Source organism: Prinia subflava, chromosome 19 (genome assembly GCF_021018805.1).
Source record: "Prinia subflava isolate CZ2003 ecotype Zambia chromosome 19, Cam_Psub_1.2, whole genome shotgun sequence".
Lineage (NCBI taxonomy): Eukaryota > Metazoa > Chordata > Aves > Passeriformes > Cisticolidae > Prinia > Prinia subflava.
In genome coordinates this window covers 9494540-9518905 of record NC_086265.1, presented here as the reverse complement: position 1 = coordinate 9518905, position 24366 = coordinate 9494540, and the positions used below count along the sequence as shown (strand labels likewise).

Here is a 24366-nt window from a genome sequence, read left to right as displayed (position 1 = left end):
AGGGATGAGGAGCTGGGGAGGGATGAGGAGCTGGGTGCAGGGTCTGGGTGGGGGGGACATAGGGACCACGAGCTCAGGTTGTTGGGAACCCCCCCAGAACCATCCAGGTCTCCCCCAAATCCCATTTGGACCAGCAGCTGAGTGGGAATTCTCCCTGTCCCTGCTGTGCAGCATCGCCCCACAGTGATTCCCACACTGAGGCCAGGGTGAGGGGCTCTGCCTGCCGGGACCCCAGGGAGGGCCAGCAGCTGCCACCTTGGAAATGGTGCCCCAGGCCCTGGCACCAGCTCCTGCCCTGCTCCCCGGGCCGGAGGGGCTGGATCTCCTCCTGCAGCTGATTCCCACCCCTCCCCAAACACACCCTGACTCAGGAATCACCCAGTTCTGAGTGTGCCCAAGCCCTGTCGCTGCGGAGACACTCGTGGTTTGTTTGGGGACAGTGGGGAGAAGGAAGGGACAGCAGAAAGGGCCTTCATTCACAAACCTTTGGCCTGGCAGTGTTATCTGTTTCCTTCAAACCCAGCTGAGATGTTTCTATTAACCCCATACATTACAAGAGGTTTGTTTGCAATCTCCTTTGTTTTTCCCTCATTCAGCCTGGATTGAGGAGGAAGATCCCTCACCATCCTTGTGAGGTTTGGGATGTTGCAGTTGCTGGTTGCCAGCACCAGAGAAAAACACTTCAGAGAGGGAACCAACATTTTTGGGGTCTGAAGTTGGTCTGAACTGAGCAATAAACTTGGAGGAGCTGCGCTGCATTACTCACTAAGGCAGCTGGAATATGTGAATGTGGATTTATCCAGTGCACAGAAAGCTCGGGGTCACAACAGCTTGTGTCACACCCCAGGGGCAGTTCCAGGCTGAACCCCCCATCCATTGTCCCCCAGAACATCCAGAACATCCCCCCAGCCCAGCCAGGAGCTCCCAGAACCAGGGTCCCATCGCTCACAGGAGCACACCATCCCCATCCCAGCAGGGTGGGAGGCAGGGGATTTAGGGGAAAGCCAGGAAAATGCTGGGAGCACCAAGCAATGGGTGGGCTCCACACAACCCCTTCCCTCTGGCTCAAACCCCGTTTGATTCCCTGTTGTGCACGAGAATTCCTCTCTCCCTGCAGGAGGGGTGGGCACCGGGCCCCAGCACTGCTCCCACAGCTCCGTTTGGGGAAGGCATCAGGGATCTTCTCCCTCTGTTTGGGGAAGGCATCAGGGATCTTCTCCCTCTGTTTGGGGAAGGCATCAAGGATCTGCTCCCTCCAGGCACCAGTCTCATCCCAAAAGCACAGAGCACCACATCCTCAGACCTCCGCGCATCCAGGCCCCTCTGCATTCCTGCAGTTTGGGTGACATCCCCTCAGAAGGGGACGGAGGGACAGGGACAGCCCCAATCCCTTGGGAACGCAGCCAGAGGAGAGCACAAATCCCCATTTCCAGAGTGGATGCAAGGGCGAAGGAAAAAAGAGAAACCCATCGTGATGGTGTTCATTTTAACTGTTCAGCCACTTGTAGGCTGATGCCATTAGAGGAAATAAATAGGTAAGAGGCACTCGAATGGTGCTTGCAAGAGGAGACGGGAACAGAGACAAAACAAGAGCCAGGAGACAGAAGGAAGCACCGCGGCTTCCAAGAGAACCGAGGAGCGGCAGCAGTGCCGCCTTCCCGAGCTCCACAAAATTGGCAGCAATCCCCTTTTACCAGTGAAATGCCTTTAAAGGCTGCGTGGGCTGCAGCCCTGCCCGCCCTGTGCCACGGCCGCTGTGCCACCCCGGGACCCGTGCGGCGGCTGGCGCGGGCAGGGGATGGATCCCGCCGCTCCTCCCGCTTCCCAAGCATCCCCGAGCCGCCGGTGCCGGCTGCCAGAGCTGTCCCCGGCCGGTGATGGACGAGGGGAGCTGACACAGGCGGCCCCGGCCCCGCTCGATACTCCTGGAGCGCGGCCATTCATAGCCCGTGATGGATGCGGCCATCAAGGGGAGCGGCCGCGGCTCCTGCCACCCCCTCCGTGCGCCGGGAAAGGGCGTAAATTCGGCAGAACAGCTTCACTAAGCTCCGGTTGTTTATTATCCGGGGCGCTGCTGCATCCCCAGCTCGGCGGAAAGCGGGAGGGGGGTGCTGAGGGACTTTCCTCACCTGCAGGAGGGCGGGGAGGCGCGGCCCGGCAGCAGAGCGTGCCCATCCCAGCCCTCCGTGCCTCCGAGGGGGGTTCGGATATCTCCTGTCACCCCCACGCCGTGCCAGCCCTGCAGGCCCCGTCCCTGCTGGCAGCAGCAGCAGGGATTCCCCGCAGACCCCGCGGAACGGATCCGGGCCTCGCTGCCACCTCCTCGTGGCACTGCCGGGTGTGGGACCCCCAAAACCACCCCCCAAAGCCACCCCCAATCCCCCCCCTCGCACGCAGAGCTGCCTCAGCAGGACCCGGCACGGATCCAGCCCCGATTTCCCAAGGAGAAATGAAGGGATTCCCGCTCCCGAGCTGCGAGACAGCTGCAGAAATGGGTTTGCTTTGCCACACAAAATGGGTTTGCTTTGCCAGACAAAATGGGTTTGGTTTCTCCTCCCCTCCACCCCAGCCCGCCGCATCCCCGCCAGGACACCGGGACGGGCTGCGAGGCTCCTCCAGCCCCTCCAGCCCAACCCCCGCTCCCTGCCCGAAAATTCGTGAGCCAAAGGGCTACAGCAAAAGGCGCGCACTGCTGGGCAGCGAGCAGGGCTGGGCCGCGGAGATATTCCAAGAAAAAAAGGGGGAAAGAGGAGGAATTGCAGCGCCGAGGGGCTCAGAGGGTGGCTGAAGCGAGAGGCACCGAGTTCCTGGAGCTGCTGCCGGCGAGGGGCGGCGGAGGAGGCGCGGCCCCATCTGCGGCCGTGCCCACTGTCCCCGCTGTCCCCGCTGTCCCCGCTGTCCCCGCTGTCCCCCCGCTGTCCCCCCGCTGTACCCGCTGTCCCCACTCCCGGCGCTCCTGGCAGGCTGCAGGGCTGGCAGTGCCGTGTGCCTCTGCCCCGGAGGCGTTCTGGTGATGGAACATGCCTGCATTAGCGCCAGGGCAGGCAGCAAATGTCCAGAGATAAAGAAAATATATTAAAAAAAATAAAGTAAAAATCAGGCGAGTTCAGGAGGTGGATGCTGCGTTGTGGGAAGGGTTAAGCACAGGCCTGCTGTGGGAAATGGACACTGGGGATGGAGACACCGGCAGCAGAAGAGCTTCAGGCAGGAGAGGAGCTGCTCCCCTGAGTGTCCCGGCCGTGCTAGTGCCTGTCACCCCCTCCCTCACTGCTGCCAGCAGCCAGACAAAGGGGGGAGATCGCCCTTCCTGCCCTGGAGATGGCACAGGTCACAGTGAGGTCACAGGGATGCCACAGGCCTCAGTGCCTCCGACAGGGTGCAGGCAGACAGAGGTGCTGCCAGTCTGGCCCCAGCAGCAGCTCTTGGCTCTGTGCTTTGCTCAAGGCCTTCCCAAAAGCAGGGCTGGGACCTCTCACCCCTGCCAGGGACGGTGGCAGATTGCAGGGGCTCAGAAATCACGGCATGGTTTGGGCTGGGAGGGACTTTCAACATCCCATCCCACCCCTGCCATGGCAGGGACACCTCCCACTGTCCCAGGGTGCTCCAAGCCCTGTCCAGCCTGGCCTTGGGCACTGCCAGGGATCCAGGGGCAGCCACAGCTGCTCTGGGCACTGTGCCAGGGCCTGCCCACCCTCACAGCCAGGAATTCCATCCCAATATCCAACATAACCCTGTCAATTTAAGGCCATTCCTCCATCAATTTAAGACCCTTCCCCTTTGTCACTCCAGGCCTTTATTAGCAGTTCCTCCCCAGGTTTCTCCAGTGCAAACCAGTGTAACAGCCCCATCCCTCAACCAGCCCTGACCCTTCCCAAGGATCAGCTTTTCCCAAGGCTGCCGGACCCAGGAGCTCCCCTTTCCACTGCCAGGAGCTCCCCTTTCCACTGCCAGGAGCTCTGTGATGGAAACAAAGGCACTGACCCTCCCAGCTCCCTGCACTGGTATTTTCCCAGTGGGAAAACCCTCTCCACACCCAGCCGGGTGCTGCAGACCTCAGCTGAGGTGCCAACACAGCTTTTCCCCACACTTCCAGGCAGAGAAAAGGGAGCAGCCAGTGCCAGGGAGGTGACAGGGGCTGCCTCTCCCTGTCCTTGTCCCCAGCCCCAGGTGCCTTTCCCACAGAAGGATGCGCCAGTCCTGGGTGTGTGTTTCAAACATCAGACTGCAAAGCTGGAAGGAAATAAAGAGATGTTCCCAGGAGTGCTGAAGTAAGTGGCTGCTGTGCCACTCCTGCTGGAACATTAATATTTGCCAAAAATAATTTGTCTTTAATCAGACACAGCCATATATTTAGTTTTATGTCCGTTCTGGATCAGCCTTTATTACCTTGGGCCGCTTCAGCTCCTGAACGCTCTGCCAGGGATCAGCATCCAGGAGCTGCTGCAGGTGGCACCCAGGGAAGTGTCCCCAGGGCCCCTGCGTGCAGGGTGAGCCCCAAAATCAAAGTGCTGCTAGGGAACAGCAACAACAAAAGCAGTTCTGCATTTCTGTGGGGTGGCACAAGGCTTGGAGGTGGCTCAGAGGTGGTGTTTGATTCTTTTCCGATCTGGAACAAACAAAGTTACTTTTTCCTGCCAGCCCCACCCAGAACTGACAAGTTCTGTCCCCGCCGAGCTGCAGGGCCCCTTCCCCGGCCATGAGGAGCCCGTTCGTGCCGTGCTTTGCCCTTCCAGCCTGTGCTGGTGCCCTCCCGCCTGCACCTCACCTGCCTGCAGAGCTCCCTCAGCCCCTCTCCCCAAACAGGGGCTGCCCAAATCCCAGAGGAGGGGCTGGAGAGGAAAATCCGGCCCTCAACCCCCAGTGCCAACCTTCTGTCTCTCTGCCCAGGCTCTCTCCCAGAGGAGAGGCTGCAGAGCTGGGCAGACACCTTTAGTTCCAATGCTGCTCCAGCACGGGGAGGAACAGCCCTGCTCTGGGACCTTGCCCAGGGAGTCTCCTGCTCCAAACCCCATTTCCAGGAGGGCTGAGCTGAGCAGGTTCCTGTCAGAGCCCCTGCAGCCCTGGGCTGGCTCTGCAGCCACACATGAGCACAGGAGCAGCAGTTTTGGGCTGGCAGAGAGGGCTGGGGAGGTTTGGGGAGCAGCCCCAAAACCGCCCTGCCCAGATGAGAGCTGAGCTGCTCCCTGAAGGAAGAGCTCACCACCACCCCAAATACAACATCTGTCAATAAATCCCACTGCAACAGTCCAGACCTGGCTGGGGGTATCCCAGATGTTCATCAGTGATTTTACAGTCATGGAGATTCCCACCAAAACACCCAGAGGTGTCCAGGAGCCTCTTCTAGCCCCCAAGGCCAGCCCTGTTCATCCCTCACCCCAAAACACGTGCACATCCAGAACCTGCATCACTCAAGGCTGCTTCTCCCACCCACTTCATCCTACAGACACTCAGAGAGTCCATTTGAAGTAAAAGACCATCAGAAGTGGGGAATTCTACAGCAAAGCCCAGAGCTTGCAAGGCAAGGCCAGGTTGGATGGGCTTGGAGCAACCTGCTCTCACCCCTTGCCCACCGCAGGAGATATGAGCTCCAAGGTCCATCCCAACACAAACCATTTCATGATTTTAAGATCCAGGCTCCCCTTGGTTGAATTCTTTCCCCAAACCCACAGTTGGACATACAGGGTGATCACAGGCACGAAACAAAACTCAGAATATTCACGACCAAAGCAGTCAGGAAGGGTTTGTTGAATACATTCACATAATTAATACATATGAGAACATTGCAATTCCCCTCTTTGCTGGTCCACAAACAGAGAGAAGCTAAATTCATTAGATTAATATTTGTTGAGACTTATTAGTTTAGCTCTAATTTCATGATCAGATGGCATTTTTGGGGAGTTGAAAAGCAAGCCCTAAAGATTTGTTGGATCTAAATCATGGCCTTAAAGAGCAAGGAATTCTAAAATTTTCCAGGAAAATCTGTGCCCGGTTGCTGGTTTGCTTCTAACACCTTCTCCCACCAGCTGGGGAACCAGGCACCTCTGTTCCTCACTCAGCCTCAGCCCAGGGCCCAGCCTGGTTGATATTAAAGCAAACAAACAGCTCCTCAAAGCTTCCCAAAATGGGGTGGCCTCCTGGCTCTGAGGGTGCCACCACCCGTGAGACCTCAGGAGAAGCTCCAGATGCCTTTAAGTCACCTCCTGACCGGACTGGGTGACCCAGCTGGGCAGACTGGGCTGGTGTCCCCATCAGCACTGCTGTGACCCCAAGCCCTTTGTGCCTTGCCCAAGGTGGGGCTGCCCCGCCCGGGTTACCTGGAGCCCTCCCTCAGCCCAGCTCAGAGCTGAGCTTTGGCAGGAACATCAACCACGGCTGCTGGCCCCGGCTCTGCTGCTCCATGCGTGAAGTCCTCCAAGCCCCGCAGCCAGGGGAATATATTTCATCCCAAGGAAGGCTTTGTACAGCAAAAAAAGGGCTCACTGTGTGTGCCAGGGAGCTGGGAAGAGCAAGGAGTGCTCAGGGGGTGGTTGTCCAGCAGAGTTCCTGTCCCCAGCAGCTCTGGATGCTGGAGAATTTCCCAGGCCGTGGTCTGGAGGTGGTGGGGAAAACCTGGACACATCCCCCGGGGAAGGGCACTCCCCCTGGAGTGACACCGTGCTGCATTCCCTGCACCTGAAGGAAACTTCCAGGGAGGCAGAATTAATTCTGAAGTGTCATTATCTCAATTAAAGCACGGGAAAAACCCAGGCTCTCAGCCAGAGGAAGCCGTGGCAGAGTTTTGGTGGCTTTGCCCCAGCTGGGGAGAAACCCCAGCTCAGGTGGCACTGCCAGATGCCAGGTCCTGGCAGGTGCCAGGTCCATTCCCGGGGCTCAGAGGCACCGTGCTGGTTCCGTGCCGTGTTAGCCGCGGCCGGGAGCTGCCCCGTGTCCCGGCTGGAGGGGTCAGCAGCGGGGCAGGGCAGGCTCCATCCCCGGGGTGACCCCTGGGCCCGGTCCCCGAGCTGGCAGCTGCCGGGGGGTGACCCCCGCGGGTCCCCGCGCTGACAAAAGGCCTATCTTCCCTCCGCCTAAATGATTTAAATTCTAATCAAACATCATTTATAGCACATCTCGGAGCCGTCTCCCGGGAGCTGGTCCCACGTGAGCCGTTGCCAGGGCAACCGGGGGGTCTCATTTCAGAAATGTCAGATTGCATTATTGTCTTCACACTTCTCTGATAACCCGGTGTCTCTCCCTCTCCTGCCAGCGCCCCCCTCCCCGGCAGCCAACCCCCACCCTCCTCCCTGCCCCGCTCCCCGGAGGAAATCACCGGCTCCGTTTCATTCCCTGCCCCGCCGGCGCCGCCCTCCCGGGGCAGGGTCCCCGCTGCCTGCTCCTGTCCCGGTATTTGGGATGGAGGGGAACAGCAGGGCTGGCTTTGTGATGGAGGGGATGCTCCTGTCCCCCCCCCGCATTCCCTGCCATCCAGGGAGTGGAGCTGCATGGGGCTGACTGCTGGCTGCCAAAAAATTAAGGGGAGGAAGGTGGACAGAGCTCAGAGCATGATTTGGGTCTGTCCGGATGAGCTCCACTCTCCTGCAGCTTTCACAGGGCATCTCCCAGCTCATCCAAAGCAGGATCCAGCCCTGAGGGGACCCTGCAGCTCCTCCTGCCATGGCAGGGTGAGCACAGGGGCCCAGCCAGGTGAGAGATGGATCCACAGACACCTTCAGAGCACGGCTGCTCCTCTGCTCCGTGGCTTTCCCCTCCCTCCTTCTGGGAGAAGGTGTCCCTGCCCATGGAACCAGCTGGTCTCGAGGGTCCCCTCCAACCCAAACATAAACTCCAGCTCCTCCTCATTCCCACATCTCCTGAGCTGCCCTGGTGCCCTCCACTGCTCCAAGGACCCTCCAGAGGTCCCGTTCCAGGCCCAAAGGCCAGCCTGGGGCAGTGACACCACAGACGAGCCCTCAGTGAGGTCTTGCCCAGCCCTGAGATGTCAAAGCCCAGCAGAGCCGGGTCTGGCACAGCCATGGTTCTCACACTCTGCTGGGAATAACATCCTGGGGGAGAACAGTCCTGGCCAGGAAACGGTGACCCCAGGGAAAAACTGAAGTGTTTTTATGGTTATTGTGCCAAACTTTGGGAGCTGGGTGCACAAACTGTGCCTGGGGGGTGTTTCAGGTGGTTCCCTGCAGGATCTGTCCCTGCTTGTCTCCCACACCACCCCAGCAGCCCCAGTGCCCTGTTTTTAACCCTGTGTCCTGCTGGAAGGTGACAGGGCAGTGGTGCTGTCATCCCCACAGTCCCCAGGCACTGCCAGGAGCCCACATGAGCTGTCCCACAGCCCTCCATCCCTCCATCCATCCATCTGCCTGATAAACCCCTAATGAACCTCCCAACTCTGCCTCTTCCCAAAGAACAAACCAGCCCTGGCCCAGGCGGTTAATATTTAACTGAATAAGGGCCATAAATATGGAAAATGGGACTTTTAATTAAATAAGCAGCTTTTAAAAGGGCCCTTGGGCCGAAGAGGCTTTTGTTTAAATATGATTGATTTGACACGTCCTTTCCCTCCCGCTTTCTCCCGCTCTCTCCCTCTCCTGCTCGGTGCAGGGATGGGAAGCAGGCTGCAGCCCGGTCCTGCTGCAGGACCTGTGCCCCAAAATCCTGCCCACAGCCTCGGGCACGCAGCTCTGGGGTGGGGAGCACGAGGATGGGCACCCAGGCTAGGGCAGCTCACTGCAGCTGGGCTGGTTCCAGCTCTGTCTGGGAGCACAGGGCTTTCCCTGGCTGCTGAGACACCCAGCCCACCCCAGCCGGGGGAACCAGGGGTGCTGGGGGTACCTGGCACCCCCCGGGGCAGGATCTGGCCCCCCATCGCATAACCCTGAGAATTTCCCCACGCAGGACGTGGTGGGGCCCTGAGAGAGGTGGTGGAAGGGAAACTGAGGCAGGGAGCAGATGGGCAGCACACTCAGGGGAAGGGACTTTTCCCAGTGCTTTGGGGCTGGATTCACCCCCCCCAAAATTTCCTCACACACACCCCTCACACACAGGGGGAGCAAACAGGGAGTAAAACCAGCTCTTAATAACTTTGCTGTTCCCTGACATTTGGGCACTGCCTGCTGGGGCAAGCGGCACTAATGACTCCTTCCTCACCCAGGCACGACGGGAGCAGGGGGCTCAGGGAGTGCCAGGGGCTCCGGGATGATTCCAGCCCTGGGGAGACCCTGGGGACGTGCTGGGGTGTGGGTGGCCCTGTCCAGAGCCACCAGTGTCACCCCCTAACAGTTTAATCTCCATTTAAACAGCCTGAAGTTCTGTGTCTGTGTCAGCAGTGACTTCACAGCTGTGGAACACTGACTGCTTGGTGTTTCCTCAACAGAATGGCAACATCGTGCACAACCCAAATGTTAAATTAATAAAAAAAAAAAGATAAAAATTGCCATTGTGAAGAAGAAAGATCAAGAAGGGGTGGAAAGGGAAAGAGCAAGAAGACCAAAAAATTAATGAAAGGTAATTGAAAGCAGAGAGTTTTGTTTTGGATAATAGGGTAAGTATTGCCTTTAAAGGTACTGAGAGTTCTTGAACACTTTGAGGGAGTTAACCCCCACATTTTTTTTTTTTTAAAGAATTGCTAATAGTGCAGGCAGTGCCCTGGGTTCACGGACCCACCGTGTGCCCCCCGCTGCCAGAAGCAGCTCAGGCCTGGCTCTGCAAGAAACAGGGGTGGGGTGAAGTCATGGGAGCCTGAGGAATCTGTGGGAAAAGATGGGAAAAGGACCACAGGACAGAGTAGAGCTGCGGCCACAGGGGCAGGGGAGGATGCAGTGCCCATCCCTGGCTCGGGTGGGGCACGGAGGAGCTGGAGGAGGGCACACAGGATGTCCCCAGAATGGAATGGCCTGGCCTGAGAAGGGGCAGCCCAGGGAGGGTCACTCTCAGCTGGCTCCCCCTGTGTTCTCCCAGTCCATCCCCAGGGGAGGCACAGCCCCCGGGCTGCCCGGGCTCGGCGCTGCCGTGGCAGGTTCCAGCCGAGAACACACAGTTAATTATCTCCACAAACAACTCGGGGCGAGCAGAGTGTTCCCTGGGCACAGACCTACTGCTTCGATGGGATTTCATCAGTGAGGATGTGAAAATGGGGGGGAAAAAAGAAGGGAAAATTTGGAAAAGGGCAGGCACGGATTCACATCACTTCTGGATATCCTTGGGTGTGAAAGTGCCTGGCACAAGGTGCCCAGGGCCACACTGTGCTGCTGGGGGGCCTTGTCCCATGGAAATGTCAGTGAAATGCCCTCAGGCTGGGTGGGTCCAGTGCTGGAGGCTTCTCCCTGGCTGGTGGCAGAGCTCAGGAACGTGTCCAAAGCCTGCTCAGGGCTGGGTCCCCAGGGAGCAGGCAGGTGTCCATCAGCCGTGGCACAGGGGAGCTGCTGGCACTGCTGGGTACTGCCAGGCACCCTGGGGTGACTCCAGCTCCTGATCCTTCAAACCCATCACTAAACTGTTTGTGTTTCCTCCTTAAAGCAGCCTGGATGAGTTGGTGATGAGTTGGTGATGAGTTGGTGATGAGTTGGTGATGAGCTGCCCCCCTCCCAGGGCTCCTCTCCCCCAAAGTCCCCTCTGGCACCCCCAGTTCTTGGTGCCCATTCCAAGGCACTGCAGTGTCCTCATTTTTCTCCCTCTGAAATTTGGGCACGTCTCAGCCCTGGTGTGCAGTTTCTGAGCAGTGGAACATCCCTGAATCCTGGTGTTCCCTTCATCCCTCCTTCTCCCAGCCCTTCCCTCCGGGTGCTGGTGCTGCTGAGAGGACAAGGGACATTTTTTGGAAGGGGCACTCAGGTGACAGAGCCAGGGGACCAACCTGGGCAGGGCTTTCTCAGCTCTGCTCATCTGCTGCTGGCGCCACCTGAGGGTTTTGAGGTTTTCAATGCCTGAACAGACGATTTGAAAAGCAAATTGTAAACTTATCCAGCTAGAGATGGGAGAACCCCTTGGCCCACGGGTTGGGGTGTCCTGGGTGTCCCTGAGCTGCTGAGGGGATCCAGTGTGGTTCCTGCTGTGGCTGCCAGGGTGGCACTGGAGCCTGGCCCTCCCAACACCAGGGCATCGCTCTGAGGCCCCCTGACCTCCGGGGACGCTGAGGGTGCAGCGTTTTTGGATGCCCAGGGCTCCTAAGATCTCCCACCCCAAACCCTGAGCCAGCCCTGAAGTGCTCAGCCCTAATGGAGTCAGTGGCATTTTCATGGATTCAGGCTCAAATTAACCTCAGTGAGAAAACCAATCTGGCCAGAGGCACCTCCCAGGGGGGCTGATGCCACCAGCAGATCCCAGCACGGGGCTGCTCCTGGGGGCTGAGGTGAAAGGCAGAGCTCCTCCTGGCACTGCAGAGATAAAGATTTCTTTTTTTTTTTTTTAAGGAAAAAAAAAAGGGGGGGAGGGGGTAAAAAAAGGCCCCGTGTTTGCAGCCAACACGTGTAATCTGTTGCAGCCCTTGTCAGACAAAACAGTTTTGCCGTAAGACAGCGATTCCCAGAGGGGAAAGGGGCGAAGTGAAAATACTTTATCAGCTGCCTACATATGTAAAGCAGTACCCTGGTTGAAAAGCAAAGCCTCTTTCCCTTTGAAAGCTGGGAAGGGAGAGACGGGAGGCGACTGCCTGGGAGCGGGGACGGGAACGACACAGGCACAAAGCCCAGCACAGCAAACCCCAGGCTCCCTCCTAAAATGCTCTTATCTCCCCATCGGCCCCAAAAAACTACCTGGCTGTGGAGAAGAAACAAAGCCAAACAAAACCCAGACGTGGCTCAGTTTGGGAAACTAAAAACACGGGTTTTAATGTACAGAATGTGGGTTTTAATGTACAGGAATCGTTTAGTTCAGACATTAGGGGCAGGTTCTGTCAGAGTCCCCAGGTCAGCAGGGAAGTGTCCATTGCTCCAGGTTCCTCTCCCCTCAGGTCGGGCTGAGATGAAGGGAATCACTCCCTGCCTGGATTTAAGAAGTGATGCTCAGGAGCTGCCAGCAGACAAGGGCTTTCCTTCCTCTCTGAATTTAAAATCTGTTCCAAAGGCTGGGAATTCCGGGACCTGGACACACGGCATAAATCAGCCCTCAGGTTCACAGGATGGGTGGACTCTGCTGGCAACAAGTGGGCTGGCTCATGGAGGCTTCTCCTGCTCCATCCATCAGCCACAGACCTGAGAAAGATGAGAAAAAAATTAATTCCATGTAGCAACTCCCTCAGCAAGACAGCCAGGGAACACTGGGCTGGGGGGACATGGGGCTGGGGGGACACGGAGCTGGGCTGGGGGGACACGAGCTGGGCTGGAGAGCCCAGGAGGGGCTGAGACCCCAGGGCACTTCCATGGATACGGATGCACAGAGGCAGGAGGGAGATAAGGAATGGGATGGGGGGAGGCAGGGGAGCAAAGCAAGGAGGGAAGCAGGAGAAGAAAGGGCAGGGAAGCGGCGGCGGGGGGAGAGGGAAGGAGCCCGCGCGTGCCCATCTGGGCGATGCATCACATTGAAATTGTCCCGCATTAAAAATTCACCAGCCAGTGAATTTTCAAGGGATTTGTAGTAATTAGATGACAAAATGCTGGCAAATCTCAGGCTTGCCAAAGATGTTACTCAGGGGTCAAAGACTCGACACTTTTGGCTGGGTAATTTGTAAGTGTCAATCACACTCAGCCATCAGAGGGAAAGGAGAGATCCAAGGGCTGAATCCTAACGAAGTCCAAGGCTGCTGCCTGCTGTGGGCCCCTCCTGCTGCCACCCGGGCCTGCAGACCCCCAGCTGAAACCACACCGGCCTGACTTGTTCTCATTTTTTTAGTTAAAATCAGAAACTTTCCAAATTTCGTTTATTCAGCGCTGCTCTCTGGCGGGAGGAGCTCCTGCTCTGCTCTGCAGCTTCCCCTGTCCTGTTTATCCTGCTGGGGGCAGAATGGGCTGTAACCCCCCCCGGGTTGATGCCTCTGCACCCACCCAGAGCCTGTGGGAGAAAAGAAATTTAAGTTTTCTATGTCAGCAGCTTAAAACCAGACCACAAGATGCAAAAATCAATGCTTTGCCCAAAACACCAGGAGGGATCCCTGTCCCAGCCAGGTGCAAAGCTCCAGTGTGGGCTCAGCCTTGCTGAGGCTGAGGTTGAGCCTGGGCTTTGCTGCCAGGATTTGGGGGCAGAGGATGGCTCTGAGGGGTGGCTGCCTAGCCCCAGATCTCTCCTGGAGAGGTTTTTGCCTTTTGTGGTCTGGTTTCTAAGCTGATGAAGCAGAAGAGCCCTGGATTTCTCAGCCCCAGCAGCACCAGGTGGCCTCCAAAAGGATTTGGGATCACCACATGTGGGAGAGGCAGGAGCCTGCTTTTCTCTCCCTCACTCACAGCCTATAAAGCTGCCCTTGTTAGCCCTGCTAAACCCCACCTCCAGTTTTGGGCTCTGAGGGACGACTGGAGCTGTCAGGGCGGTTCTGGCCAGCAGCTCTGAGGTGCTGAGGCATCGAGCAGCACCCAAGGAAAAGCCCTGCACATCCCAAACCCCCTCCCACTCCAGAAGCCAAGGCACAGAGGAAAGGAAGCTAAAGGAGCTTTGTTTGCTCCATCCTTCCCAGCGTGCTGAATTTCCTGAGTGTTCTTAAAGCAGTGGGTGTGGGGAGGGGAGAGGTGGGGAAAGGGAAAGGGCAGGAGGGAATGGACAGAGCTGCTGTGGTTGCTGCAGGCCTGCAGGACTGGGAGAGCTGGAAAAGGTGCAAGCAGCAGTGTGATGCTCTCCAGGCACCGTGCTGGAGCTGAGGGGACTGGGAATGTGGCTGGAGGTTCCTCCCCAAGTTCAAAAGTCATTTAGCAGCTGCAAAACACCTTGCAGGGGCAGCCTTCCTCCAGCTCCTCATCAGCTGCGCTTTCAGCTCCTACTCCATGTATTTAAAGAGCCCAAATCCTGGGCTGGGGTCTGCAGGAGGTTTGGGCTGAGGGGTTTTTCCACGGTTTTATCTTCACTTGATCTAACAGTGCCTTCAGATGCTGCTGGAAGAGCGTTGGGGAGCAGCAGGGAAGGACTCTGCCTGTCACTGCTCTGGGAGCCATTCCCTGCTCACAGGGGGTGTCCATGGGACGTTTCCTCCCTGCCAGAGCCTGCTGCTGGCAGATGAAGACCCCCAGCCCCACCCCACTGCACCTGAACACAGCTCCCACCACTGCCCCGATCGCTCTTGCAGGAGAAAATGAACCAGAAAACGCCAAATTTTAGCTGAGGGAACACGAAGGAGATGTTTTTCCCCCCAGATCACCTCTCTTGACACACACCACAGCCCTTGCTGCCCTCCCACTCCATCCCAGCAGCTTTGCTAAACCCTGAGCTGGGGATGATGTCACATGTGGGGACATGGTGACGCTGGCTCTGCATCCCCTGGTCCACACTCATCCCCAGCAGCCCACCACGGTCCTGGGGCTGGAACGGAGACACAAACCTAATGACATGGCACTAATTATGGCCTGTGGAACGCAGGGACTGTGCCCCTGCAGCCCCCAGGGGAGCTGAGACCCTCCCTTCTCCAGGATCCTTCCCACCTCCCTGCTCCTGTACTGGCATCACTTCCCGTTTGTCACCGATGCAGGTCACACCCTGCACACCCCTCGTGCTCTGCCTCCCCTCCCAGCTCCGGTTTGGGGTGAGAGCCTCCCTGATTAGCCAATTTGGATCCCTATTTACTGTGAATTACTGAGCCTGATTATTATTCATGGCTGGCGAGGGCTGAGATCTCAAGCCCGGCCATGCGATTTCTCTTCCTCTCCAGTGCATATATTTAGGGAAAACAGGAGGCAGAGTGCCTCAGCCAGGGAAGCTGCACGCTGCCTCCTCCTCCTCCCGCTGTATTTCCTGCTCAGGAAGGTGCTGGTGGATGCTGGAATGTGGTGCCAAACTCTGGTCATGCTGTGACCCAGGGTAAAGCCCAGATGTGTTGGAACCTTGGTCCCTTCCACCTCGGCCTCTCCTGGGATTCTGTGGTTAAGGGGAAGCTCCCCAAATCTCCCAGCCAGCATCCAAGTGAACTCCCTCAATCTGCACTTGCAAATTCCTCCTGAAGCCCAACCTGAACCTGCCCCTGGGGACTGCAGAGCTGCAGGAGTCAGCAGCTGGGCTGGACAGCAGCAGGCAGCACACAGGGGATGCCAGACCCTCCTGCAGCCTGGCAGAGGGTGAGAACAGCATTTATGGTGCTTGCTTGGGCCTTAAGAGCTTCCCAAACCCCATTCCACGGGAACACTGGGGAGGAAGGCCAGGCAAGAGGGCACTGAAGGGATGAGAAGAGCTGGAGTTCCTGAATTTCAGGCAGGGGCAGTGCAGTGGTGATGAAAAGAGCTCAGAGATGCTGCCTGCCTGTCCCTGCCAGCTCTCCTGCCTGCTCCTGTGGGACAGAGAGGGAAACACCGGTGGTGGTCAGGAGTGTCCCAAAGGGAATGGGTCACTTTGGGCACTCCCAGGGCACGGCAGAGGGGCTGGCAGTGCCCACAGGCTCCCTCTGTGCCCGGCCTGGCTGTCCCCGTAAGGAGATAAAAGCCCACACAGGCCTCTGGCAACAGGCAGCAATGAGGGAGAGCTGCTTCTACATTAAAACCCCTTAACCCTCTCATTCAGTAAAAAAGCTGCATTTGAATAATATCCTAATCCAATTGCAGAGCTGGCCCTGGGGAGGGGGATCTGGAGCCTGCCTGGGGAGCAGCTGCAGCAGCTCCTGCTCCTGTCCAGCTCGCCGGGCCTCGCCCTGGATGAAGCTGTCAGGACCTGACAGAAACCCACTGGCCAAGGCTTCAACACCCCAGGGGCCCTGCAGCGTGTCCCAGAGCCAGAACTGAGTGCAAACCACTCGTCTGAGCTCTCTGGTGGGGAAAGCAGAGGCTGAGCACAGCCCAGAGAGCCCTGGGGTGCTGTACCCCAGCTCCCACTGCACAGCCAGGGCTGATGGGTGACTCTGCCTTGGAGCTGCTCATCTTCTACTCACACCCCAGAAAGGACACCCAGATGAGCATCACAGCCCAAAAAGGACACCCAGATGAGCATCACAGCCTCCCTGTGCCCAGCTCTGCCCAGGGAGCACGGGGCAGCCGAGGGGTGACAGGCACACACGGTGACACCGACCCTGGGGTGGCAAGAGCCAGCAAAATGAGGGGGACAGGGCTGCAGCTCATCCCAGCCCAGCTACAACCATCAGTGTGCAATTGTTTGGTACAGACAAAACCTTCCTGAAGAGCAGAATAGAAACTATTCCCCCTCCCAAAGCAAACAGGAGCACTGCAGGGCAGTGCTGAGGGTAAGGACCAGGGGGAGGCTGCTCCCTGCTTTAGCTCTGTGGCCAGGTGAGAGAGTTTGCATTATTTTATCATTAGGATTGCTTCAGATCAGGGGGAAAACAGAAAACAGCCAGTGGGGAGTGCTGAGTTTCTGCAGACCTGCTTAAGTGATCGTTTTAATTCTGGTTATGCTCGTTTTTAGAAAATTCCTGCTGTAATTTTAGGGGTGCGACGTGTGGGATTCTCAATACGTAACAAAGAAGAGGAGCAGGAATTAACTCCAACTGTTCTCCAGAGCTGTGATCAGCACTTCCATAATTAATGTCCAGGCACATATATATCTGTGTACACATACACAGCCCCCCCTACTCACATCAAACAGATTTCCTTGATACCAAATTGCCTGAAAAATTAACCAGTGTCAAACTGCTCCACAAGATAAGTATCATTAAGGGAAAAAGAAAATCTTCATTATGTTTGAAGGTACAGAGAAAAAAAAAACCTCATGAATGTTTTCCAGCCTGTTCCCAGCCTGGGAAATAACATGTTTTAAAACATATCAAAGGGTTAAATTAATTTTCATTAAAATTTAAATTTGAGAAGGCTCCCTCTCTTCCTTCCTCCCTCCTCCCCCTTTGAACGTTTGACTGGCAACCATTTCATATTTCAATCTCGGCAGAACAAATTGAATTAGATGTTGAAACCAAACTCTGCTCTGTTCTCTAAAGCCTACATGCTCTGCTTGTGCTAATCCTTTTCGTCGCCGCTGCAGACCTCAGAGACACTCAGCAAGAAACCTGCCCTGCCACAAAAGACAATGAAGGGAAAGAGAAGGAAAAAAAAGAAAAAAAAATAACCCAAGAAAAAAAAAACCCACAGGAAAATCCAAGCCCGACCTGCCACGCTGCAGAGCTTTGCTGAAATCATGTGGTGGGTGATGCCCGTGTCTGGAGGGGCCCCTGCCCTGCTTCTCTGCCCTCTGTGCTGGCCCTGCACAGCCAGGAGGGTCAAACATCCCTGCTGAAATGAAATTTAACCCACCCCAGGCTGAAGTGTCCCTGCAGTGACCCCCTGGTGCAGAGCTGTGCCCGTGAAGGCAGTGGGGAACAGGGACAGGAATGCCACTCAGCAATGGCATGCAAAAAAAGGGGACTAAAGCTTGTCACCACTTCAGGTGACACTGCCACCCCCTCTGACGGTGCTGCTTCCACCTGTGCCTCAGTTTCCCCACCTGCTGCACGGCTGGTGCTCTACAGGGTGAGGGGTTTACACCACAGCCCTGAGACATCCCAAAGGGTGTCCCTGAATTGTGGAGTGTCCCCTGAGCCAGCACTCCCAGGTCCTGGCAGGAGTGGCTGCTGCAAGGTCTGGGAAGCCCCTCAGTGGCAGCAGCAGGGCTCTGGGGCTGCAGCAGAGTTTGGGGGAGCAGCGAGGGGTGTCACACCAGGGCCGGAGCTCAGCCTGGGACTGCAGCCCCAGCGCTGGGCCCTGTTCCTGGGAATTGTGCTGGGAATTGTGCAGAAGAGCAGGACACGTCTGCAGGCACAGGGCTGGGCTGTAGGCAGCTCCCTGGGTCCTGCCCCTCCAGCCCTGCCCAGCTCCACCCCTGGGCTGCTGCTGGACCAGCTGTGCACAGCACACACACCTGGAGACGGCCCCAAATCACAGCTGGACAGATGTTACCCCAAAGCCCTGGCGCTCCCTGCAGCACTGGGCTAACCCAGCTCAGGTGGTGTGAACAGGGCTCCTGTCAGACACTCAGGGGTTCCACTGTGCCCACAGACACACACAAAGGACACCATGAGCCATCTCACCTCTCTTGGACCCACACAGGGTGAGCTCGGGGGCCTCAAAAAGATGAGAGGGGCTGACAGGACTGCAGGGTTTGACCTCAGGGGGCCTTTTCATCCTGGCTGCCTCCTGCCATCCACATTTTCCAGCCTTGAGATGCTACCCCAAGACACACCAAGGAGGAGTGATGGCAGCCAGGACTCACAGACCTCGGGGTGTGGTGCTTCTGGAGGGAGAGAAGCCACGGAGTTTTTGGTGCTGGCAGGGAAAAGGCCTTTGCCAAACCGTCTGTGACATGGTGGCAGCTTGGTGTCCAAACAGGGACTTTGATTTTTTGGCAGCCCATCTGTTCTCCCCCAGCCACAGGGAAGGACAATTCACACCCTGACAGCAATTCCTGCTGCAGCAGAAATTCTGCTGCCTTCCCCTGTGGGGAGGCCAACAGCCAGGGGAGCACACAGAACACACCCAGGGCATGCACTCACTTCAACATGGGGCCCAAACCGAGCCCAAATCTGGGCTCTAACCCCTGGGAGCACAGCCAGGAGCCTGTGGGGTCACAGAGGAGAGAGGGAAAAGGTGGGATCCCTGCTTGGAGGCTGCTGAGCCTTTGGAATTCCACCTTCTCCTTCCCCTGGAGTAGCAAGCCAGGTCTCTGTGACCTGTAGGGCCAACTGTGCCCACCCTGGCCCCACTGCCCCAGTCCCCACCTCACCAGACCCCAGATGTCCCCAGATGGCAGCTGTCAGATGTCCTCATCTTTGTTATTGTCCTCCTCTTCCAGGTGCTCCATGATTTCATTCAAAACCTCCGATCGCTTTTTCTTCTTCGGGGAGTCTGTCCAGACCCAGGTGGGAGCAAAGGGGAAGAAGAAAAGCAAAAATTACAACTGGACTCACACCTGGGACAGGCTGAGGGGGCTGGGGGTAGCAGGATACCCTTCCTGGTGAAGGCCATCAAGTGTCATCTACTCCTCCTCCCCAGCCAGGTCCTGGCAGGAGCTGGGATTCCAGTACCTCCCACCCGTGCTTTAGCTCCCAGGCTGGGAGCAAACAGCATCCAAACAGGAGATGGTGCTGCCAACCCTTCCTGCTGCCCCAACCCACTGTGGAATTCACAATCTCCCCGTGGAAAAGAGGCTGCAAGCCTAGCCAGGGGTTCATCAGGACACAGCCCCACCAACAGCCCAGTGCACATCCCTCACCACGTCCCTGCTGTGCCCCTCCTGCCCCACAGCACCGTGCACACATCCCTCCTGATGGATACAGGGGAGGGGGGAGCCCAGGGGGGCCGAGGGAACATCCCAGCCCCACCGAGGTGACAAAGCCATCTGGTCCCTGATGTGAGGCTGACCCCCTCCTTTCTGCTGGGCAGGCAGTGGCCTCCTGGCAGAGCCGTGGCACAGCCCCCTCTCCCCCCTGGCTCCCTCACAGCACATGGAGAACAGCTGTTTAAATCCTGCTTTCAGACATCAAAAGCCTCGCTGGGTTTCTCAAACAAACAAACATACCATAGGACTAAAGAAAAGGTGTAAAATAAATAAATGGAACAAGCTGTGCATTTTCTTTTAGTATTACAGCTGCTGCGGGAGATAAACAACAAGTAAATGTCACAAAACATCAATACAGAAGAAATTAACCTGACAAAAGCTCACATCCCCCCCCCTCCGCCTCCCCCCAACTCCCAACAATTTTGCATTTCTGGAGTTCCCATCTAATGATTTTATTTTTCAATTAATTCCTTGTCAGAGAGCCAGAACTTGCCTCCCTTCTCCCTGGGGGCTGTGGGGACGGGAGGGGGACGAGGGTGCTGCTGGACCCCGCTGCCCTCCCAGCACCCACCCCACCGAGCTCAGGAGAGCTGAGGTGCCACCCCAAGACCCTCCTGCAGCTCTTCCCAGTTCAGTCACCCACAGGCACAAGGGATAACCCACCCCGGAGGAAGGTGCCAGCTCAGCAGTTCTCCCTCTCCTTCCCTCTGCACCAGCTCTCCTGCTTTGGAATGGTATTAGATGTGGTCTCAATCTCAAATCCACTGTGGGGAGCGTGTTCTGTACCTGCCAGGTACAGACAAGCAGACCCTCATGGAGGTCCCATGGCTGAGGCTGCACAGCAGAGGAAAAGCTGGATATGGGACTCTGGGTGCACGGGGAGCATCCCTCGGCAGAGCAGGACCTGGGCCCTGGCAGGGAAATTCCCCCCACCGCATCCCCCAGATGCACCAGGAGCATCCCCCTCTTGTCTAACGAGGGGAAGATAAAAACCCCGGAGGGTGGGGAAGCGAATTGCTTCGACTTCCTTCCGTTCTGCTGCTCCAAGCTGGTTAAGGTTTGCCCGCTAACGATCCCATTTGCTTCCTTTAAACAATGGGCAAAGCCGGCGGGGGTGGGCCGGGAGGGGGATTACCACGGGATTAGAACGTGGCAGGGTTGCGGATGCCACGCTAATCCTGCAGGGTTTTACTCTCCGGCTCCGGCATGTGTTTGCATTAGTTACAGATGCTCTTGGAAAAAAAAAATTAAAAAAAAAAAGAAAAAAAGAAATAGGAAAGGACAAAGGAGAAAAAAGGGAGCCCAGCGGTTGGGAGGTGAGAGAAGAGGAAACCCGCGGGTCTGCGGCCAGAGGAGGAGCGATCTGGGAGAGGTGGTGGAGGCAGGAGCAAACTGGGAAAGGTGATGAAGACCTTCCCACTCTGCCGGGAGGATCAGGACCGTGCCTTCCCTGGCAACCCCCTGCTTCCAGCGACAACTGTAAATAACCAGGGCTGAGCCACAGCGGGGCTCGGCTGCTTTACCCCCCCACAGCTGAACCCCCTCCTCACTCATCTCCCTCCTTTCATTCACCCTCCCCATCCTCCCTATCATCCCCCACGCACAAGCCATTCCTTCCCCTCCCGGCGTGGCGAAATTCCCCATCTGTCAATTTAATTCTTTGATCGATGGTTAGGAGCAGCAGAAGCGGCCCGGCACAGCTGGCGCCCCGGCCCGGCCTGGCGGGAGAGCGGCGGGGCGGGCGCAGCGCGGGCTGCGGAGCGCACGGAGCCGCGGTAATTGGCATTTAGTGCGATTGGGAGCCAGCGCCTTCCCCGCACGGCCCCGGGCTCCCGGGAGAGCCAGAGCACGCCGAGGGGATGGGCAGCGCTGCCGCAGCTCGCCGTGCCTGCAGGATGGGGCTGGAGGGGACAGGGGGTGCGGCTGTGGGTCTGGGGATGCAGGAGAAGGGCAGGGCTGAGCCTGGAGCGCTGCTCCTGCACAGGGCACGGACCCGCGGCTGCCCTGTGCCCCAGGGCTGGCAAACTCAGCTGCGGGGGCCCAGAGCCAGAACAGCCACCCTGCTGGTGTCCAAAGCATCCTTGTTCTCCAAAGGGAGGATCCCCCTGCCCAAGCCGGGACAGAGATGCTGCTGGCAGGGTTTGTCACCTGTCCCTGTCCCTGCTGTGGCATTTGTCACAACCCTGCTCCAAGTATTGGCTGCACTAGAGGTTCCAGGGATAACTGTTGGCCAAGCTTTCCCTGGCTTCTCCTTCCCACTGAATTTATCCACAGCAGCCTCAAAGCCTTGCCTGTCCCTGGCCAAGCCCTCGGGCTCTCCGGCCACCTTGCAGCAGTAACTCCCCCACATTAAAAGCAAATAAAACTCAAAGTATCTCTTTTTTTCCTCCTAATGTCAGAGCCTGCTGCCCCAGGATGAAGAGCAGAAACTCTCAGAAATGAGCAAAAAGCCTTAAAGCTCTCCCAGACTGTGCAGGGAGCCAGCCTGGGGTGCAGGGCTGAGGTCCCAGGCCTTGGGGCTGGGCTCTGGCTTCACTCCTACAGAATTACTGAAACCACCCGTGGCAGTCAGTGACCACTCCTGGGCTCCTCACTTTCTGCTGGAACATTACAAAGCCTCAGAACAAGCCATAAAGAATGACCTGAAAACTACATGAAATGGGAAGGAAGCCTATTCCATTTTATTGCATCTATTAGACCTATTGAAAAGATGGCTCAGAAGTGGCTTGATTGCCATGACAAACGCCTGCATGGAGAAAAGATTTGGGAGACCAGACCTCTCCTTCACAAATAACAGCAGAGACCTGGAACTGGGAGCCCAATCTCTCTAAATGGTCTCTAGAAATAAGGTGTGTAATTGTAGCAGAGAGCAGTCAGTGGTAGGACACGTCTGTCACAGCCCAGGTCAGAACTTTGAAATACTAAGACAAAGATGATGGGTCTGACATTAGAGCTGGGGACACCACAGACCTCGGTCTTGATTGTTTCCTGAGGCTTGAAGACCTGAAATTATTTTTTCTTTCTCAATCCCAGCTCAGGATGGGGACCTGGCCACTGCAGGCTGCAAAGCTGTGGAAAAACCCCTCACGCTTCACCCACGCTGTGCTGGGAGAGGAGAACTCATGGGACCTTCATAAACAGCACAGGGATGGCTGAGCTGCTCCTGTGCCTCTCCATCCCTGCTCCAGGTGGGAAAAGCAGCCTCAATCCATGCCAGGGAGTAAAGCTGAGGGAGCATCCCCCTTCCAGGGGGCTGCAGGCACAGTGGTGGCAGCCTTTTCCCCCCTCTTTATCACTGCCACCCTCTGCACACCCACAGAAGGGACAGGGTGCAGCTCCTGCCTCACCTCGGAGTCACTGCGCACCCCGTGGTGCCTTGAAATCAGGAGCAGGCACTTCCCAAGGGAATAAAATCCCTTCCTGCAGCCTGCCAGCCTGGCACGGAGAGGCTGAGAGCTGCTCCCAGGCACCAGCCAGATCCATGCCCACAGGGGTGCCCCAGCCTGGCTTTCCTGGCACAGATTCCCCCTGGCACACCCTGCTCTGCCTCAGCATTGCCACTGGCAGTTTTGCCAGGGCTGGAGTCACTGGATGTTCCTGAGACAGGCTGGAGACAGCAGGGATTGTGTTTCCATCCCGTTTCCCATCCCCAAAGACAGGGAGTGGTAGCCTTGCTCCTGTTTCTCAGCTGAGACCCCGCAGCCACTTCAGCTCCAAGGCTGCATTCCTGCTGGATGTGAAAATGCTCCTCCTGCTGCCCTCCCCACGGCCCCAGCTCGTGAGGAAGAGCCCAGAGGAGGGGTCTGGAGCAAAGGCAGGCAAAAATCAGGAGTAAGTGGAGCTTGGGGGAGGTGGCAGAGCTCACAGCCACGTCTGCTGAGAGTCTGCAAGGACCCTAAAGCCAAGACTGTTTATTTCCCCCTACACTGAGCAGAGTGGAAAGGGGGAAGGAGATCCTGAAGATGAAACTGGGAGCTGGAAACATCTCCCCTGCTGCTCTCTCCGCCCGGGCTGAGCTTCACCGTGAGCAGGCACGTGTCCCCACTGCAGTGCTGGACTCTGGGTGGGCACAGCCACCCTCAGCCCTGCCACCACCAAAGTGCAGCTTCCCCAGGCTGCAGGAACCAGCCCTGCAGGGTTTCAGGAACATGAGGATCAGCTGGGATCACTGAATAACCCAGATGTGCTGCTCCTCCCTCACCGGGGATGTGCAGCCCCACAGCTGCTGCCAAACCCCCAGGCCACGGGCAAGTGGTGATGGAGAGGGGAGGCTGGGAGGGCACGCAGGAGGAGGAGCATTGATCTCCAGCTTAGCCCTGCAGCCCAGGGGAGCCCTGCCTACATAAATATTTGCCAAGCAATGCATTTGTGCCTGTCGATGGCTGTCAATAGCAGCCTGCAGTGCTGTCATCTGTGGAGCTGTCACTCCCAGCAGCCTGAGCCATGCAGCCCCTTCTGCATCCCAGCCCATCAGCACACGGCTTTCCCTTTTAAACCCACGTGCACAGAGCCTGTCCCCAGCCTGGCAGCACCCAGGGGAGGCAGCAAAGGCGCTGTGCCAGGCAGGTGGCACCATGGAGCCCGGGCACGGCTGGCACACAGAATCACAGAATCACAGAATCACTGGGTTGGGAGAGACCTTCAAGATCATCGAGTCCAACCCAGCCCTAACACCTCAACTAAACCATGGCACCGAGTGCCACATCCAGTCTTTCTTTAAACACATCCAGGGATGGTGACTCCACCCTCTCCCCGGGCAGACCATTCCAGTACTTTAGCACTCTCTCTGTGAAAAACTTCCTAATATCCAAACTGTATTTCCCTTGACACAGCTTGAGGCTGTGTCCTGTCGTTGTGTCAGTGCTGTCTGGAGAGAGAGACCAACCCCACCTGACACAGCCACCTTTCAGGAGGTTGTAGAGAATGGTAAGGTCACCCCTGAGTCTCCTTTTCTCCAGGATAAACACCCCCAGCTCCCTCACAGGGTTTGTGCTCCAAGCCCCTCACCAGCCTCGTTGTCTACTCTGGATGTGC

The 24366-nt window shown here is 57.2% G+C and overlaps 1 protein-coding gene across 4 annotated transcripts in view; it reads right to left on the bottom strand.

The window, feature by feature from the left end:
• Nucleotides 1-11793: 11793 nt before the first annotated feature.
• The window catches only part of RBM19 (RNA binding motif protein 19), a 53190-nt gene continuing 40617 nt past the window's right edge, over nt 11794-24366 (bottom strand). For 2 of the 4 annotated variants that reach the window (XM_063415946.1, XM_063415949.1), the window contains exons 24-25: nt 18773-18899; nt 11794-12182 (exon numbers count right to left, since the gene is read on the bottom strand). In XM_063415946.1, the coding sequence (XP_063272016.1) occupies nt 18808-18899 (92 nt within the window). In that variant the 3' untranslated portion in view covers nt 11794-12182; nt 18773-18807. The remainder of the gene's footprint in view (nt 12183-18772; nt 18900-24366) is intronic. The other 2 variants (XM_063415947.1, XM_063415948.1) reach the window with 2 other exon arrangements.